Source organism: Rissa tridactyla, chromosome 1 (assembly GCF_028500815.1).
Source record: "Rissa tridactyla isolate bRisTri1 chromosome 1, bRisTri1.patW.cur.20221130, whole genome shotgun sequence".
Lineage (NCBI taxonomy): Eukaryota > Metazoa > Chordata > Aves > Charadriiformes > Laridae > Rissa > Rissa tridactyla.
In genome coordinates this window covers 122,879,531-122,899,253 of record NC_071466.1, presented here as the reverse complement: position 1 = coordinate 122,899,253, position 19,723 = coordinate 122,879,531, and the positions used below count along the sequence as shown (strand labels likewise).

Below are 19,723 nucleotides of genomic sequence, written 5' to 3'. Positions count from 1 at the left end.
CGTAATGAAGCGGGCTGTTGGCAAATGTAATCTTTTATTGATCCCTGGGGCCTAGCAAAATAAAAACACAAAGAAATGAATGGAATACACTATAGAGTCTCTGGATTTTCACTTGATGTTTATTTCTGTAAGTGCGTATTTTTTTCTACATCTGCTTTAGTTGTGCCTGATTATATCAAGCATCTTCTTATATCTGTCAGCTTGGACTGTGTTTACTCCTCTTCATGAACCTGAAATGCAATTGAGACAGTATACAACTGTTAAAAATGGAAGCGTTGAGGGGTTTTTAGAGTAAGTTCACAAGTAAATGACAAAAGCTTCTCTTCACTAATGCTTCTGCTCCCTGGTATTGCCAGCTTGTATCTGAAATAGACTAGCACCAATCTAGCCAACCTTTGCTGTCTTACTTCAGCTAATAATACAGGTTTCTTGTCCTCATGCTAGAGTATATATCCCTTTGATAGCAGATGACTCCTATACAACCCTGTTACCCTGTTTCGATAGATGGGGGTTGTTCTGAATCACACACACTTCCCAGTTTCCAGGAACATGGGTGCTAGTAGCAGCAGACAAGGTATTTCTAATGCTACACAATTAAAGTAGTCTCTCTAAGGCTTTTCTCGCCCCAAAGGAGGTGCGTTATGACTTTTGGGACAGCACTCGCTGTCTGAAGATGTTTCCTGGCAGCTACTACCATTACCACCACAAGTTCCTTTTTGTGGAGATGACACCTCTGCATTTACTGTTGAGCTCATCACTGAGCGCAGTACTCCGCTCTAAGCCAGAGCTGGAATTGGTGTTGGCAAACTAACGTCGGACTAATAAAAACAAGCACCTGCTTCTCTGTGACTTATGCATATTTGAGGCAGAAAGAGGGTACTTGTAAGATACAGGGAATAAACAGCACTCCTAACTATTTAAAAACATTAATTACTCTCATGGTTTACCTATTTATTTCAGTTGCTGTGTGATGCCATGGCTTTGTGAACTTATATGAATTTTCATTCTTTTTGTAGGGATGGAATAATTTAATGAAAAATATGTGGAAATATTCTACTCTAAAAAGCTGCAAAGCTTCTGAGCAGCAGCTAAAGTATTGCTTCCATCATATTTAAATGTGTGAGACACCAGATCTTCATGCAGTTTTAATGTAGCTCTGCTCTAGACGGTGGAGCTACAGCCATTTATATCAGTCAAAGGTGGTGACTTTATTAGTCCAATACAAAAGCAGAGTGTTTCTTCCCACAGAATGGTGGATACAGAAGAGAGAAGGAAGGTGTTGGGATCAAGTGTGATAAAAATACCAAATTTATACAGAAATAGTTTTTTTCCCTCTTTCTTGACTTGGGATCTCACCCCCATAAAACTTATATGATGTTAAGCATGGCAGTTTATGTTTCACTTGCAAATGAAATAGATAAAGCAATGACCCAGCTCCTCTTTCTATCATTCCTACAAGTAACAGCCCCACTCTTCCTTGCCCTGGTTGCCACAAGGCAAGCACGGATAAGCAAAGGTTTGCTTTCAGTTCCAGACCAAGTTCTTGGACACCTTTTAGTTTCATCAATATTTTTTCTACTACCATTCTGCTCAAGTGCAAAACACCACAAATATATTTCTAACGAATTCCCAGCACCTAAGTGACTACTCACTAATATTTTTTTTCCATCTAGCTCTTCAAATCAATACAAGTTCACTGAAAGAGCAATGTTAAAATATCTGGCAAACTGCTAGTGCAGTAATCCCCAGGCTGTATTACATACATAGAAACCTACATCATCAGAGGGAGAAAAAGATGGAACTTTTTAATATCCCTTGCAAAAAAAAAATAAATAAAACCAAGTCAACAGTTCTGGAAACTTCTGGCTGCTGAGCACAAAAGTTAAATGACAACATCAAGAGGGCAGAGAATTCATTTCACCTAAGCATCAGATTGCTGTCCTAAAGGCTTACCTGAATGTTAAAAAAAAAGAGTAGACTAAAACTAAAAAATGTAGTAGACATAAATGTAGTCCACGCTACTTTAAGAGATGTAACATATCTTCCTGCACACATAGCATCCACTACTGTGTATTAAACAGTCACATTTACCCGACGTGATATAACCATACCTTTTTCATGCCAATATCTCTTGACTTGCTCCTCAGCTTATTAACTTGAGATTCAGCTATTTCGGCCCGTTCTTCAGCGTCGTCCAGATCATGTTGCTGTTTTCTGTACTTCGAAAGGTACAGATTGGCTTGAGCTTCCTGGTGAGAGAAAACAGTGCAGCCGATTGCCTCCTGTCCACATGAAACGAAGCTTTCCATTTCAAGCGGGATGGAAAGTGCTCAGCATGGCTAGGTAGCAGCTGTATGGGAGCCCCTTGCCTCCTGGAGAACTACGATTGCTGTTTTACAGAGTTGATGTTTCCAGTGGCACTTTCCACGTTAGGTGAATTGGGAGCTTCTCACACGCCTCCTGAGGCAGTAGGAGGAAAAAAGTCTTTCCTGTTCCTTTGCTTTCCCCCTTCCCTTGCAAATTATACTGCAGTCTTAAGATAAAATTTAATACTTTTTCTTAAATATAATCCATACATATGCTACATATTTTATTTTATGTATATTATAAATACATTTACACATACAGGGGGTCTATACGAATATAAATATGAATATGAATACACACACAAAATGTGTATTTGTACTAAAAGATTCTATGGATTAAAGATTGTGGGTTTAGGATAATAAATTTCTCAAAGGTAAAAGGACACAAATAGTTACTTACAGCTTCCTCTGCTTGGTGCTTGTAGCTCTTCACTTTTAATTGTAGCTTGTCAATCAGATCCTGCATCCTGGCCAGATTCTTCTTATCTTCCTCTGACTGCATCAGAACACCATTAATTGGGTTGACAGTGTTAAAAAGGCCTAAAGCATCTCCCATAATGAAATAGGTATGGCTGCCATATATATAATGTTAGAAACATATAGTTCAAAATACAAACAAGCCGTATTGTGATCATCCTGAGTATAGATGAGAAAAATTTCTATATATTGATTGAAGATGTATGTAAGCCTGGAGGCTGAGAACTAAAAGAGGGTACCCTCCCCATTCATATGTATGTAAATATAGATACATATAAACACAGATATATATGTGCACAGACTTTCAGGGGTGCACACATACATACACACAGAGTTCCTTGCTCAAGGCTGAGGAGCACTCTTATTATTTAATGAAGCAGACTTATGGGCCGGCCTAAAAATATATAATTTGTATATTGCAAAGTCTGGTTTGGAGGCATTTTTGGTAAAAGGAGCCAGGTTTAAGCTGTCGCAGTCCATAAGCAGAAGGACCAGTTAATTCTGCCTGCGCACTGTATTCTAAGAAAACAACCTTCAGCCTCTGCGTACAAAAGTCAGAGTAAAACGACAGGTAGGAGGCTAAATAATCTCCTAAAGCAGATGGGTGGGATTATTTTAAGAATGCTGTTGGAAGCAAAAGGATCAGCGCTCTGTGCCAAAGACCTTTTTTTGGAAGGCAAGCAGCTGCCGTTAGCAAACCTGCGGGAGGCTCACGACGAGACCTTGCTGCTCAGCAATAGGTGACTGGGCAACCCTACACTGAGTGATGCATTAGAGCCAACTGAATCCTTCTGGCTCTTTTTAGCAACATCAGCACAGCTGAGAGACAGCTGGGCTCTTTCTTCTCTTGCAGCGTGAGTAGTCGTCTAAGCCTGCTCCATATTAATACTCTGCTGAAACTGTCCACATCCCAGCAACAGAGGCTTTCTAACATTATTCACAATGAGTCAGGCAAGATGATGGTAGCCCTAGGGAGATGTTCCTCCTATCCTGAAAGCTTCCTACAACCAGAAAGCTCTGGATAATGCCACCCTTCATCCTTCACTATTACTTGAGTTCTCAGCGTACCTGGTAAGTCAGCTCTTTTATGCGTCTCTCAAACTTGCGGGCTCCTTTTTGGGCATCCGAATTGCGACGGAGTTCAGCCTCAAGTTCATTCTCCAGCTCACGAACCTGAAAAAAGGAAAAACCCTTGCCATTATGCTATATATATATACACACATATAAAGCAGCAGGAAATGTAGTTGACAGTTCAAGAAATACTCATTTTCTCAGCATCTCCAGAGTGTCGAATTTCAGGAAGAAATCAAAATGTAACCTTTCCATTCTGCTTTTTCATAAATGTGTTTAAGCTGCACCAGCAGACACACGCAAAGGCCAAAAAACTTTAACTGAAGCAAGCATTGCTGTGGCTTTTCCTGGTTTTAGATGTTGTGTCCTTTTTTGGGCTTGGTTTTGATGTATTTTTTTGTTTTTAACCAAGGGCTTGGTCATCCGCTGTGCTACAAGAGCTCATTGTAATTGGATGATGAAGAGGAAGCATGTCTCCAAAAACTACTGTGCATGTTGTGAAACAGAGGAAAGCATTCGTAGTCTCCGTTATTGGCCTCCATGAATGTACCAGGCAGCCCTAGGGCACCTCCCTGGTCTCAGTTCTATAAGGCAGGACATAGTGGTCCATAGTTTGATCACAAACTTACCCTGGATTCCAGTTTCTGGATCTGCTTCTTGCCACCTTTCAGGGCTATTTGTTCTGCTTCATCCAGTCGCTTCTGGAGATCTTTAATGGTTTGCTCCATGTTCTTCTTCATTCTCTCCAAGTGAGCGCTAGTATCTTGCTCCTTTTTAAGCTCCTCAGCCATCATTGCTGCCTGAAAAACAACCAGATTTTACAGCAGCTCTCTTATGCTTTTAAATTATATCTCAGAAGAAATGATGGGAAATTGATCTTGGATTATCCACTACTTGGATCATTCACTGTACCCAAAGCTCCAGAGAATATCTTGTATGTGCACATCTTGCCTGGACAGAGAAAACACAAAGACAGAATAGCCTTGGAGTCCTTTTTTCCTCTGTATTCTAATGCTGGGATTTAATATTTTCCCCCTACCTTTTTTTTTTTTTTTCTTTTTTTTCCCTTTCAGTATCTGTGCTATACAATGACCTCATTTATAAAGCCTACAAGTAAGCTTGTGCCATTCACTAAAGATTTTACCTAGGACTTGTTCAAAATCCAATCTTGGTGCTTGGAGTTCTTGAAAGGCAGTAGACTAAAACATCTGGCAGACAAATTTCCCTGCACAGCCATAGACGAGAGCTGCCTGAGCAGCTGTAACAGCAGAGCAGTTTCTGCAGTCTGTGCTGGGATGGGAAGCTCAGTTTCAACACCTTACATAGTCCCTGGCTGTTCTGTAAGACAGCTACTAACAAGGGTGCCAGTTAGCTCATTCCTGCTTCAGTGTTTTTCCCTGACACCAAGAGCCGTTTACAGATTTTGTACCCATCACTGAGCAGCCATGGGAAGACAGCAGTCATTGCAATCCAGGCTGGAGCTGAACCTAGGACACTCAGCATCTTCTCGGTGGCAGGCAGTAGTTGTGCTGTCAGCTGAGACGCAGCAAAGACGTGGCACAGGAATAGCTTTGTCCAGGCACTCCAGACATGTGACTCACAGAAACCTGCAGTTTTAGCTTTCATTTTATCTGTTGGTACGATGTGATACATCAGCTGAACTCTGAAGACATGAATTTCTCCAGGTCTGTGGGAAATTAAACTATATCTGCCCAAATTGTGTCTTCCCTAGGTGAAGAATGCACTCCATCTCTCCTCCTGGAATCTTGGGCCTCATGTTTTTCCAATAGACACCTAGTTTTAGAGTACCTCATTTGGGATTCAGTAGTTTTGTTTCTCACATCAGATTCTATGTACGTCAGGAGACCAGTTAGCGCTAGTTCAGTCTGAACTGGTTTAGCCTATGCAGATTTACCTGATTCAAAGATTACATGACCCGAGACTTTGAGGATCAGTGGAAACTGTATTCCTGGGGGAAAACCAACCCAAACAAAACAACCAAACCCCAAACATCAGGAAGTAGTTCTTCCTTTCTTTTTACCTCTAGCCTGTTTTATTTTGTAGTTTCATCAGTTACCTCCAGATAACTGTGGAGTGCTTTGGATGTGTGATCTTTGTAACAAGCACAGAAATGGTGACCTGGGAATTAGTTACTCAGTTGTCCCGAGACCTTGCAGTACTGAAAAGAAGTGAGCAAGGAACCAGCCTACTTACGTCTGTGATTGCTTTCTTGGCTTTTTCCTCCGCGTTCCGGCACTCCTGGATCGATTCCTCCACTTCATTCTGCATCTGGGAAATGTCACCCTCCAGCTTCTTCTTTTGATTGATCAGGCTTGTGTTCTTTTATTAAGTTTTCCCCAAAGGAACAGCGGAAAAGGAGGAAAAGTGATGATTAGAGACATAACTTCTGTAAATACCATAGCACACCAAGGCTTACTGATTTTTGCATCCTCTGGGTTGCAGCAGTATTTAGGAAGGGAGACTCAGGTATGTGGTAAGGGCTGGCCTTTACTCTGTAGCTTAGCTTCAGACTGAGGAAATATTGAAAATAGTCTCAAAGCTGTAAATATTCAGCTTTTGATTCAGATAAAATAATAAGCCAGAGGCTGAAATAGAAGAATGAGTAAGGCAGTTCATCTCAGAAAATTAACAGTCCACAATAGGTTAGTCAGAGGTGATTAAAACAGAAGACCCATGTCATCAATGGGCTGGAGGAAACATTGCAAAACATTGCCAGACTGTAGCACATTTTGATTTCCTTCTGACCATTATTTGTTGAAGAGAAGCTTTGGTTTTGCAGCAAAAATGCTGATGCGTCAGGATATGCCCCTCCATGACCCTGCAAAAACTGCAGTGTCCATTGTGACAAAGTCCAAAGGCCTATCTTAATGAAGACCTGTGACATGGTAGAGAGCACTTTGCTGCGGGGCCGTTTCCTGCCCTGCACAATACACCTATTGTTAGAACCCAGCCTCTGCAGTTTTTATTGCTGAGTAACATCAGCGCCCTGCACCAAAACATGACCTGCGTCACTTATCCAAAGAAATGCCTCACCGTCCCAGCCATGGCTTAACTAAAGCAGGAAACTGATTTTACAGCTCTTTCTGGAAACTGTTCAAAGCAATTGACTGAATCATCAATTCCAGCTAACTTGAAGGGAGTGAAGTGGCATATCTACGGAGTGACTTACTTCCTGTCCCTCATTTTCTCCCTTGAAGGAGGGCAAGGTGTATCTGCCTTATGATGGCCATGCAGAAACAGTGTCACTGCTTAATAGACAGGGCTCAGTTTAACCCAGTGAGGGAGAGAGCACCAAAAAAGCCAACCTGAGTGTGGAGCAGGTTCACACGTTCGGTGGCTTCCAGCAGTTCATGCTCTGCCAGCTTCCTCGCCCGTTCAGTCTGGTCCAGTAAAGCCCTCAGCTCATCCAGCTCCGACTGGAGAAGGTTGTTCCTCCTGTCAGAGACTGCCAGCTGCTCCTTCAGATCTTCATTCACGTGTCCCGAGTCATCCAGCTGCACCTGTAGCTCCTGTAACACAACAGATGTTTGCATTTTTTACCAGCGCAACTCCATTTCAAGCCGCTGTGCTTACATAAGAGGACCCCAGATTGCAGAGGCTGCATGGGGCACACCTCAAGAATTCCATTGCTTCTTTATTGGAGAAAGGCTTCCTCCACACTGTAAGCTGAACAGCTTTGTGGTGCGTGGCGACACAGGGGAAAACCTGTGTGTTCAGATCTGTCAGAGCTCATGGTTTTGCCCAAGGCAGAACTAGCTGCTTAGGCATGGGAGAGATGATGTATATATACACACTCTGTACCCTGTGCTCCAGCCAACTGACTTGCTCTCCACTTTTAAAGGACTTGCAAGCTCGCAAGAAAATCCCAGATTTTCAGTTCCTCATGCTGTAGCTTTCTGCCCCTTCCGGAGGCTGTAGCCAGCAAGGGGTTTATGACTGGATCTCATCCAGCTTGTGTGCAAGTCTTGGAAGAAATCCATATTTCAGTATTCTCTTATGCCAGATGTGATCACTAAGGGATTTCCCTGCTCATCCTTGAGAGTAGCTTCTCTCTTAATTACCATCAACGTTGCTGTTTTGCTCTGTGCTAATGAAATCCAGCCCACACCTGCCCCCGGGTGCTTGTTACTGGCAGCTCTCAGAGTACCTTTATTTGTGTCTGCATAGCACGCGTTGACTTTGTTGCTTCTGCAGCGTGCCTGTTAGCATGGCTGAGCTGGATTTCCATCTCATTGAGGTCCCCTTCCATCTTCTTCTTCAGCCGAATGGCCTCATTTCTGCTCCGTGCTTCAGAGTCAAGGGTGGACTGCAGTGAATCTATAGCGCGTTGCTGATTTCTCCTGAAAAGGACGTGAAGGGTCAATGGAGTCATTTTCCTTTCTGCACAGGAACATAGATGTACGTGCAACAGCACTTAATGTTCTGAAAGTGTCTCATTTCCACAAATAGTGTATTTCTGAATGACACACATAGCACAGGTTTCTAGTGCCTCACTGCCATCTAACTGGCTGGTGTGCGTCACACCCTCAGCTAACTCCTGATCTGTAAGTACCTATAGCATCCTTTTCCTGCATTTCCTTTGGCAATATTGGAGCGAGGAGTTCTCTCGGATCTCTTGCAAACTCAAGCAAGTACAGGTTGGAACCTAACAAGAAGCATTTCAAGCTTAGCGGTCACTCACCAAGATATTTACTGGATCATTTACTGGGGTGTTTTACATCTCAGCCTTTTTATGAAGGCTTGAGTGGAGGGGATTAATCAAACTGAAGGTAGGCAGCTGCATTCTAAGCTAATTACTCCAGGTGCTCTTTATAGTAAATGGCATGTGTAAGCTACAATTTATTGTGTCTTAAAGTAGAGGTTGAAAAACATTTCTTATGCTAATTATAAGGGGAATAATTCAGGTATGGAAATCTGCGTTATGGACATCTAAAGTTAGAAGAGATTAAGTCCACCCAATTTACAGCATGGTCCCCCCGTGAAAGGCATCTTTAGTGTCAATTGAAAGATGGCAAAACAGATACAGACAGGTGCTTAATTTTCTTGACTATAACAGTCAAGTCCTACAGTGAAAGATTTGCTCTCTTTCAACCAGAAGGTAACTCAAAGCACAGAATATGACTCACACAAGGAAACATTTATCTCGCTGCTGGTCAAGTTTTGCTGAAAGCGTAGGAGTTCTGGGAAATCACTGAGTCAACAGGGAAAACCTTGAGGGCCTTACTGCTTCAGCAAGATACTGAACTGTGCCCTAGACGCCCAGGAAACCACACAGCACGTCTGCTGAACAACTTAGCAGCAAAACACTCATAACAAAGCTGAGTCAGAAGGCCTTGATTAGGATAGCTTGTCCTGAGATCTCTGTAATACAGACATCTGCAGGGCATCAGAAGACAGTATCTGAAAGGGATGAAACATTATTTGTTTGTGAAACAATTAACATATCAATCCTTGTATCTACACTGGCCAAGGTAAGCCTTGGACTTCGCCTTCCTTATGCTTTATCCTACCAATAAACAATGACACAGGTCTTGGATTAATAGCGCTGCAACACTGACTAATTCAAGACCAGAGTTTTCTGAGGAACTGCACACACGCAATGCTACACGTGCCAAGAACCAGTGTAGCATCATTTTAAGAGTGTAATTCTTCAGACTAGAGTTTGTGCTGGGTGGGAGGGGAGAGACAAAAGACATCATCCTCCTGTCATCTAATTGCTTTCCATTTTTCCTGTTTATCCCTTTCTCCTGCAAGCTCCTCTCCTTTTATAGTCATACTTTCTGTACCTCTGCAATTCTCACTGCTTACTCCAATGGTGTACACAAAATGGCAAGCTCCTCACACCCTCCCACAATCAGTGTAGCTATAGCTGCATAAATTAAGTAAATGCAGAGGTAAAGACCGTCTGCAGATGGCACCGGTTTGAGCACCACTGAGGTAGTGCTGCTGATTTTGCCCGTGGTTCCCCTCGGGAGGCAGCCATCCTAGAGGATTAGGAGAAGGCAGCTCACTAGATACTGTCAACATACAGACTTAGTGCTCCTTGGTCTGCTGTGACGTTGGTTTTGCCAGTCAGTTCTGTTACGGCTGCTATGTGAGATATATGATGGGCTTACGCATACGCTGGCAGAGGCTGAACTGACAGGACTATCTGAACGAAGAAACGGTAAGGTGGTAGGAGTACCCTTTGGCAAATAATCAGAGCTGTCTTGGTTTCTAGTACATACAGTATCTGCTTGTGCTGGCATAACTACCCATGGTGTATTTGACTGGCTTGGGTCTTGAGAATATTTCTGGTCTTTTGAGATTTTCCCCTTAAAAAAACATGCTGCTTCCTGCACAGTACCTTATATTTTCCATTTCTTCGTCCTTTTCTGTCAGTTTCCTTTCAAACTCTGCCTTAAGCTGAGAAAGTTCAAGCTGAAAACGAAGGGTCTTACTTTCTTCATGCTCCAAAGCTCCCTGAAATAGAAAGCACCAAGACCTTGTAGTCCAGCAGTCCCTATTTTATTTTTTTTTTCAAACCACAAACTGCTGCACAAGGATGATCCCTTCACACTTCTTTTCCCATTCCAAATAGCACTGTTTCCTCTCTGCCTCTCCCTCTAGTCAAGGACAGGAGCGGCTTACGTAGCAAAACAATGCATCTATTTGCCTTCAAATGCAACTTGGCAGCTGGAAAACTGAGCAGCAAGCTCCTCAGAGGACAAATTGTCAAACAGGCCATGGCTTACAAAAAAATTACCTTAGGCCCTGCCTGTGTGGTTTTGATATCAACAGATGTTCCTCGCCCTGTGCCCCTGGAAATTCACCCATTTCCAGACACCCTCTGGAAATTCACAGGCTTGTAAGGGATAGGCAAAAGCTAAAGCAAGATTGTTGTTGGGAAGGTGAAGGTGTCCACACCTTCCCCAGCTCACAAAGATCTCTCCAAACCGTGAAGTGTTGAAAGCCTCACAATTACTAGGCAAAATGACTTCCAGGAAAGAAATAACAGACACCAGCTCTATATGACAAAATGCAAAAATACTCTGTCTGCTCTTTCCAATTAACATGAAGACAAGTCTATGAAATAGAAGAGATTTGTTCCTATGTCTTTCTTCTTACATTTCTCTTATATATGGAAGTCAAGAACTAAGCTGACAACAGCCCGTAGTGAAATAACAGGGTCTCTGACTTCCAGGTCTTGCATAAACCAGGCTCAGTGGCGTTCTGTCTCCTTGCTGCTCACATCGAACAGGGAAGGAAAAAACAGAATTGAACACCATATATTTTGGAAGTGCTCTCTAAAGGGTAGAATTGCAGAGGCTTAGCTGTGCTTCCCATGGGAGATGATGGAAACAGAATGGAGGTTCTGAAGACAAAGCTGTACAAAATCCTTGCTAATCTCTGGCCATCATGCAGCAGCTATGGGTCAGTCGAACACACACTTCATGCCAAGAATCACAACGTATAAATGGGCACAGCACACAGAAGTACCGTGTCACCAGTCGAGGCTGCTGGAGACCCAAATTCACAAGGAAGGGAGAAAATCTGCATTAAACCATTTCTTTCACAATTCAAATAAGATACATCACCACTTTACTTTCGTTAGTCCCTAATATCACTGAGCTTTAGGAAGCCGTTCCACACAGTCCAGGAAAGTAAAGTGTGCCCCTTAGATGCCTCAAGAACTGATGTATTCTTTCTAGCAAGAGAAGTTTACTGACAGAGCATACAATCACTCCTCACGTCTCAGAGCTGTGGAAGAAAGGCATGCTCTTTCCTCTGCTCTGATCATGACACCTGTTTGTTTGGCTGTGAAATCCCTGCAAAGTATAAAGCATCCTGTAACACACAAAAGAAGTTGCACAGCATTTAAGGTATTAACGGATCCCTGTCACTGGGTGATGTTCGTTTTAGCAGATACTATTTGGAGTACAATTCAAAAGAAATGCAGCCTTCACTAAAAATCCCTTTCTATGTGCTGCGTTGCTTCTAGCCAGCAATGCCTACACCCCTTCTCAGCTCTGCAATGCACCAAACTTTCAAAAAAACCGACAACCAAGCCCTTTAAGTGAATAACCAGGATTTCCAGTTGGCTTGTTCCATATTGTTGATTTGTTTCTGGAAGCTGGGATGAGGCATCCTTCTTGGGTACATGCATACTTGTCACTGTAGAAATTAATGCAGTGATGCTAAACGTCTTAACCAAACTCCTATAGGCAGTCAAAGGTTTTCTAAATGGCCTGTTTTCATTTGGTTTCTGAGACTGTTACCATGTTTTTTCAAGCAGGCTGCAGTATCCAACACAATATCTGAGACCTTATCAAATTTAAAGTCATCGGGAGGTTTGTTTTCTCTTATTCTCAAAAAGAGGAAATGGTGAATTTGCTGTTGGAAACTAGACGCTAGAAATACCTGATAATGCTCAGCATAATGCTCAGCACTTCCTGTTTCCTGAAAGACTGAAATATTCTATGATGAAGTGAGCAAGGTCTGGATTTTCAGGAGGTGGGCAGAGATTTCTGAGCTTCCTGAAAGGTAAAAAACCAAACCCAACAATAAAAACCCCAAACCACAAGGCACCTCCTTTGAAAGGGCCTCCACCGAGACCTCACATCTCCAAAATTCCCCAGTCACTCTTGAAAACACTGGTTAGCAAGGCTGGGGGAGCTGGGTGCAGAGAGCTGACAACTGACACGCTGGCTGCGTTGCTGAGAATGTGAAAAAGGAAGGAGGATCATGATAAAGACACCCTTTCCTCTGCCCTTGAGCTTTGTTTCCTTACCTCTGCTTCTTCTAGAGCCAGCTGAACTTCTGACTTCTCTTGTTCAACCTGTTTCTTGATTTTTTCTATTTCATGGAGGCTCTTGTTTCCTTCACTAATCTGATTGGTCAGATCAGAAATCTCCTCTGAAATAAAAAGGATGGGTGGATTTAGCAATCAGAGCATCCCAAATATACTGCAATTCACAGACCGTGAATACAGGACCCATGCCTCAAACTGCTACCTCAGGGGCTCGTCTGCACACAAGCGCTGCCTTACTTTCAATTACAGCAACTTTTTTACCTGACACACTTTCTTGTAAATGCTTTTTGAAGTGGTCACAGCGGTTTAGTTTTTATCTGTGATCTGCAGGGTAGCAACACTGTGCTCTGCTTTGGGAGCTCTCTTGGCTTCATCCGCTGCACCTTTGTCATCTTCCTTGTTCGTCTCCTGAGACTGGCACCCCTGCCAGTGAGCTTCATTGACAGGTGTGCAAAGGGAAGCCTGCTCTCCTCTGGCCATACCAATTTTTTATGTTTAAAACTTTCATTGCCAGCATCTGTCAGTGTCTCCAAAGACATCAGAAAGCTAGTCTCAAGGATGAGATAAACGCCTTTCCGCACAGCCATTACAGGGCACCCGCATCCCTCCACCTGTCCACTGCTGCTGCTTTTGCACTGGACGTGGGCCCTGAATGAAGCCTACCTTGGAGGTTCTTGTTTTCCCGTTTCAGTGTCTCCAGATGGTCCAGTGTCTCCTCATAGGCATTCTTCAGCTTGAAGAGCTCAGTGCTGAGGCCACGGGCCTCCTTCTGAGAAGCCTCCAGCTCAGCCTGGGACTCTTCGTACTTCTGCTTCCAGTCATTGATGATCTTGTCAAACCCACGCTGCTTCTTGTCCAGGGAGGCAGCTGCTGAGTTGGCCTTCTCCAGGTCAATCATCATGTCTTCCAGCTCGTTCTGCAGCCTGTGCTTTGTCTTTTCCAGAGAAGAGCACTTGGCATTGGCCGCCTCAATTGCTTCCTCAGCTTCTTGCAGGCGAGCGGCAAGCTTCTTCCTACCAGGTGGGAAGCGACAGTGAAATGACCGAGTGCCACCACTGCTGTGTTACCCAGAAAAACTGACACTAAAGCAGTACCCTCAATAAATCAGTTTTGAAAGGGAAAATTGGGGGTGGGGGCCCAAGGGGAAGGGAGGGGGAAATCAAGCCTCTAGAGAGAAGGGGCTATGATAAAGAAAAAAACAGCTTAAATTATGAATGCTGACATGTGACAGATAATTTTGTGCATGTGTGTGTGTATGTGAATATTTGAAATTGAACTTTGGAACTCTCAAGAAGCAGCTTGCTACTTGCTAGCTGTAACCACTATGGGCTGGTTGTGAACTTTGATAAGACCTGGTCAAAATGAAACTGTTGTGTTCTTCCAATTAAGAGACACGAGGCAGAATCACCAATTAGGAGGCTGGTCATGCCTTGGGCTTTTGTTCATAGACTATTTAGATTGGGAAAACAAGGGTCTGGGAGTCCCAGCAAGAAGAGGTCCTGGAAATAAAGGAGGGCTCAGAAAGAAGAAGGTGAAGATGCTAGACAGAGAAAATATACTGGAAGTGAGGGAAGATCCTTCAGATCAGAGATGCACAAAGGCAGATGCTGGAGATGCTCAGAGACCTTGCTCAATAACACCTGAGAGTGGTACATGGGAGCAGCTGCACAGCACGAGCCAACATGACTTTCTGCCTTACCTTCCCAGGGCAGCCATCATCTCCCTGCTGGGAAGGGAAGTCAAGACCTAGGCAATGAAGCACTGTGCCAGGGCAAAACAATGTGTGAGATAACCAAGGAGGGTAATCCAATCTTGTTAGTTCTTAAACCCCGGTATCCACATCCGCTGCCCCATGGACAAGGACTCAACCGAAACATTGACCTGCTCAAGCAATGAAAGGACACCCACAAATGACAGCAATGAGCCAGAGGGATTTTTTCCAACCAGATTGCCCTATTTCCTCAGCGCTATAACAAGTCACAGGAGCACAGTCCTGCCGGCTGAGGGCATGAAGCCCACGTAACCCACTTACTTGGCATCTTCCAGCTCCTCGGTTCTTTGAATGGCATCAGTCTCATACTTTGTCCTCCACTGTGCCACTTCTGCATTTCCCTTGGAGAGAGCCCGCTGCAGCTCTGCCTTGGCTTCTTGCTCCTCCTCATACTGCTCCCGCAAGAGATCACAGTCATGCCTGGCCGCTTGTAGGGCGTGAGCCAGGGCATTTTTGGACTGCAGGGATAGAAAGGCCACAGCATTGTAGGGTTACTTACAGTAAAAACCAAACAAACAGCTCCTAAAAATTCAAATAGAGGCTTAAGCCTTTTTTCCTTACTGCCTCTGGCCTTGACAATCCAGGTGAAATGAGGTAAGAAGTGTTTGAAGTCATCCCTAACTGGTGACATGCTGAGGAAGCTATCAAGATTGAAGATAATCTAACACCTTTGGAGAAGCATCAAAGCTTTTAAGACGCAAGATCTGAGATTTGGGCCATCCTACTGGGTAAGTTTTATTTAATAATTATGGATGCTGATTATTTTCCCAAACTCTTTTCCTGTGACTTGTCTCAGTCAGGGGCAGGAACTTAAACAGGAAAAACTGTTCAATTACCAGGAAGCATTCTCACTCCTACGTCTCATTTCTTTTATCCAGCCTTTTATCCAGGCTACAAGTGAACACGAACGGTTTTCCCCATTCCATCTGGGACACAGTCAAAACATTACCTTGGTTTCCTCTTCTAGCTGTCTCCTAAGTTCTTCAATCTGTTGTGTAAATGAAGTTTTTCCCCGGGACAGCTGACTTATCAGTGACTCCTTCTCTTCAAGTTGTCTTACAAATTCACCTGTCACAGGATTTAACCAAAAAAAAAGTAAGATGATGAAATGACAAAGTCCTGGCCAAAATCAGTCTCACCTGTCCAATTCTGCTGAGGAAAAGGAATAACAGTGATTGCGGCTGACCTTTTGTGAAGCTTCTTCCAAAATTGTAACCATTAGACATTTCACTAGGGTAGTTTTTCTTAGGGTTTTGTCTGTTTGTTGGGGGGGGGGGGTGTTTGTGGGTTTTGTTGTTTCATTGTTTTTTTGTTTTGGTGTTGTTGGTTTTGGTTTTTTTTACATTTTTTGTACTGCCGATACCTTGATTTGTTAATTTTAGTTCAGCTCATGGGTCAGACTAGGCTGATACTTAATTTCATGTGCAGTTGTAGCTGGTTTAGCTGGTTTTCTTTATACTTTTCTTCATTACTTTACAGTTTCAGAGGGCTGTGTACAGAACAGAGGGATACATAAGGAAAACTTCATTTATCACAAGAAGGGCGTCACTGCAGGTTGGAAACTGCAGCCTTATAGGAGTATGTAGAACTAACAAGAAAACACACGGGAAATGAAACGTACGCCTGTCTTTGAAAATACACAAAACAGTGGTATCTGATGAGGATGCAGACATTAAATAGTACTACTCTGGCTAAAAACGTAGCAAGCACTTAGAGAATATGTGGCATTTTTGGTTGGATATGAGTTTCTTTTAGAGTGCAAGGCCCAAAGTCACACTGAGGAAGATGATATCCACACAGACAGCAGCAGTATGCCAACTCCTTCCTTCCCTCTGGCATTGCAAGATAGATGTACATGTCCTTGTTCCTGAAGCTGGGTACCCAGCCGGCACATCCATTTCAGCTCACGAGATGGTGTAAATATGGTTATGGGGTTTGTTTTAAAAGCCAGTCGAAGGCAAGGTTGCACAAATATTGAAGACAGAAAAGTCAAAAGACCCAAAGCCACTGCTTCCTTGAGCAATCCTAAGCCAGACACGTTCAAGCAGATGCCATTGCACAGTACATCTCACTGACATAATGCTGAGACACACTTGACAGACTTATTTCCCAGTAACTTATTTTAGGCTGAACACGCACGTACCATTCTCGCTCTGGAGTTTTGTCTTCTGAGTAGTGAGGTCATTCATGAGGCGAGTCATTTCCTCCAGTTTAGTTTTTGTCTCGTTCAGATGGTCTTCATAAGTGCGACAAAGTTTCTCTGCATTTGCCTAACAGGAAATCAGGAGACAAGACACACAAAGCTATAGCCCCCAGACAGCCATTTGGAAGCAGTAGCCTTCAAAATGTGTCCTTTTTTTGTTTGGCTTTCAGAGAAATGGCAGGTAGCAAAGACACAAATACCCGAGCAGTAGAACAGGGAATAGGAGCCCTGTGTTTACAGTCCCAGGCCTGGGGTCTTCCCATCAGACCACCTTCCCTATTTGTTTTCCATGAACTGTGTTGAGAACTGAAGCACCAGCATAAAAAGACTCTGTTAGAACTTCAAAGGCAATCACATGCCTATGAAGTTCAGGCATAAGCCTCCTCATAATTGCTAGATGGGAAAATCGCCTCCAATGAAAATTGCTTTACTGATTCTGCTTTAATTGCCGTTTATCATAAACTGAGTTTGATGACAGCTTTCTAACTTTCAGAATACTGACATTTATTTTCTTCACTTGCACTGAAAGAACTCTTTAGAGTGGTCTGAAAGCTACCAAGATTATCTACTCAAGAACAAAAGCTACAATTCAGCCATAGGAAGTAAAAACACACATGATGGTCATGCAAGCCTTTGCTTTGTACTCCTTGCTAACATGGGTGAAAACTGAACCAAGGGCAGGATCTGAGAGGACTCTGCTTAGGATAGGAGATATCCAGCCTTGGATGCCATCACCCCAGTCATCACCAGCCTGGGGGAGCATATTTTAAGTGACACAGTTTTATGGTCTGAGATGTACGGATAAACAATACGCCTGTGACTGGGGATGCACTATGTGTTTTAGATAGGCCATCTTAATTGCTCCAGGTAAGAAGTGTTATACCACCAGCTGAGGAAGGGGGGACACCGTGCGTATTAAGCACCCTCAGATTGCAAGACACCACCTTCTAAAACATTTCAGCCCTACCAGGTGTCCTGGAAAACCATCAGACCAGCCTTAGCTACACGTGACTTTTGGGGGTTTAGGAAGCCTCCAGGACCCTTACTTTTCCCTTGACCATCTGCTCCATGTTGGATGACAGATCATCCACTTCCATCTTCAGCTCGCTTTTCTCCTTTTCGAGTTTCTGCTTGACCCGCTGCAGGTTGTCCAGTTGCTCCCCCATCTCAGCCACACTGTCTGCATGCTTCTTCCTCAGGGTGGCAGCTGTGGCTTCGTAGTGCAGTGTGGCCTCCTCAAGGTCCCGCCGCAGCTTCAGGAACTCTGCCTCACGTTTCTTGTTCATCTCCAGCTGGGCAGCTGTGGCTCCCCCAGCCTCCTCAAGTCGCTCACTTAATTCCTCCAGCTCTCGGGACAAATCTGATCTCTGCTTTTCCACCTTGGCTCGAGCAGCTCTTTCTGCTTCCAACTCCTCTTCCAGTTCTTCTATACGAGCCTGCCGAAGAGACACGAGTACCTTTGGGTCAACTTCATTATGATTCCCATTGGAATACCTTGAAGCACCTTACAAATTGCTAAATCCTCTGCCAGCCCACACTTTCCAACACAGGTGAAAGGACAGAAACTTGGCCATTTGTGCCAATAAATCAGATCTTGAGCTAGAGTAAGAATGATGAGTCACATCTTTCTCACAGTAGATTGCTCTCCAAGTTTGAGTTTGAGATATTTAGGGGAGTGCATTGACCTTATACTCAAGTACTTGACATTCAGTTGAAGTACATGAGAGAAGTTATTTGATAGTAGGAGTTGCAGCAACAAATTGTCATTGAAGGGGATGGACTCTTTGTTCACAATTTAAGAGCTCTGTGACTGAAGCAACCTCTCCCTAGGAGCGTTAAGACAGGATTTTCAAATACACAAAAATGTGTAGAATTGAATGAATAATGAATATTTATTGGGAGCAGTCTTTTTTTATGAAACAGTTATTTTGACCAATCTACACTTCACATCCAAGTTATGCAGATGTTCTTTATTGACAAAAAAGCAGAGCTGATATTTTGGGTTAAGACATTTTTGTTTTGACTATGCTGACTTTCTTTGGCCTTTTCATTTCTGTTGAAAATTTCCTGTGCATTTGAGCCCTTCCCCTAAACTGCAAATGCATGCTTATCACTGCTGAACTGCTCCCCAGCAACTGCCCTCAGCTCCACGGTTAGGAACAATATTATTTGCTTAGAACAAAACACCAAAGCCTTTCTGCCTTGCCTCAAGCCGATAGCATTCTGTGGTCATGTATCCTGATACTGGGAAGGAACCACTATAGAACAAGCATCCTGAGGGGAAAAGGGATCAGTCTGGGAAGCTATAGGGTTGCACGACTTTGGGTCTCAAATCTGAGCTACTTATCCTAAGATACATGAGAAAGAAGCAAGCTGACCTGAAGCTCCTTGATCTTCTTCTGCAGCTGCATCACTATAGCTTGTTCATCTTCTATCTTGGAATTCAGCTGGCTCATTTCAAATTCTTTCCTGCCACAGAAAAAAAAGAGTCACAATTTTGCCTGTAGCTTCAAGTTAGGCTTTTGCAAAATGTAAAGAGTTGTTCAATAAAACATCTAACATATCTAAAAATGAAAGCATTCCTCATGTACTGCTATTTGCATGAAAACACATCTTCCTCTGAGCAGTGGTTTCCAAGTCAAGACTCTGCATGCATTTGTGCAACTATATTTTTGGTTCTTTGTGTCATACAAAAGTAACATTATTTTCAGACTCAATGGAAAAATATATTTAACAGAGTAAGATCTTTCAATAATACTGACATAGCTAGTTAGGATGAATAACTTTTTAGAGACATCCTTCAGCTTTCTCCTCTAAATAATGAAAAAAATAACTTTTTTTTTTTTAATGCTGGAAAGTGTAATGAATTCTAATGTTTCAGGTATACTATGCACAAGTAAGACTGATTTTCCCTCCGTCCTTGGCTACACACTCTCCTCATGGAATTTCCTTTTAGCCACCATCAGAGCAGGATAACACACCTGAAGGCTCTGAAATGACAGTGGTAACCCTGCTGCTTTATT

The 19,723-nt window shown here is 43.2% G+C and overlaps 1 protein-coding gene across 4 annotated transcripts in view; it reads right to left on the bottom strand.

Moving 5' to 3' along the window:
• Positions 1-94: 94 nt before the first annotated feature.
• MYH15 (myosin heavy chain 15) overlaps positions 95-19,723 on the bottom strand; it is a 48,823-nt gene continuing 29,194 nt past the window's right edge. For all 4 annotated transcript variants that reach the window (XM_054196990.1, XM_054196979.1, XM_054196981.1 and 1 more), the window contains exons 28-43: positions 19,079-19,169; positions 17,747-18,136; positions 16,641-16,767; positions 15,447-15,565; positions 14,759-14,955; positions 13,390-13,739; positions 12,706-12,830; positions 10,282-10,397; positions 8,083-8,275; positions 7,241-7,444; positions 6,129-6,254; positions 4,544-4,714; positions 3,912-4,016; positions 2,767-2,862; positions 2,112-2,249; positions 95-230 (exon numbers count right to left, since the gene is read on the bottom strand). In XM_054196990.1, coding sequence (XP_054052965.1) covers positions 213-230; positions 2,112-2,249; positions 2,767-2,862; positions 3,912-4,016; positions 4,544-4,714; positions 6,129-6,254; positions 7,241-7,444; positions 8,083-8,275; positions 10,282-10,397; positions 12,706-12,830; positions 13,390-13,739; positions 14,759-14,955; positions 15,447-15,565; positions 16,641-16,767; positions 17,747-18,136; positions 19,079-19,169 — 2,566 coding nt within the window. In that variant the 3' untranslated portion in view covers positions 95-212. The remainder of the gene's footprint in view (positions 231-2,111; positions 2,250-2,766; positions 2,863-3,911; positions 4,017-4,543; positions 4,715-6,128; positions 6,255-7,240; positions 7,445-8,082; positions 8,276-10,281; positions 10,398-12,705; positions 12,831-13,389; positions 13,740-14,758; positions 14,956-15,446; positions 15,566-16,640; positions 16,768-17,746; positions 18,137-19,078; positions 19,170-19,723) is intronic.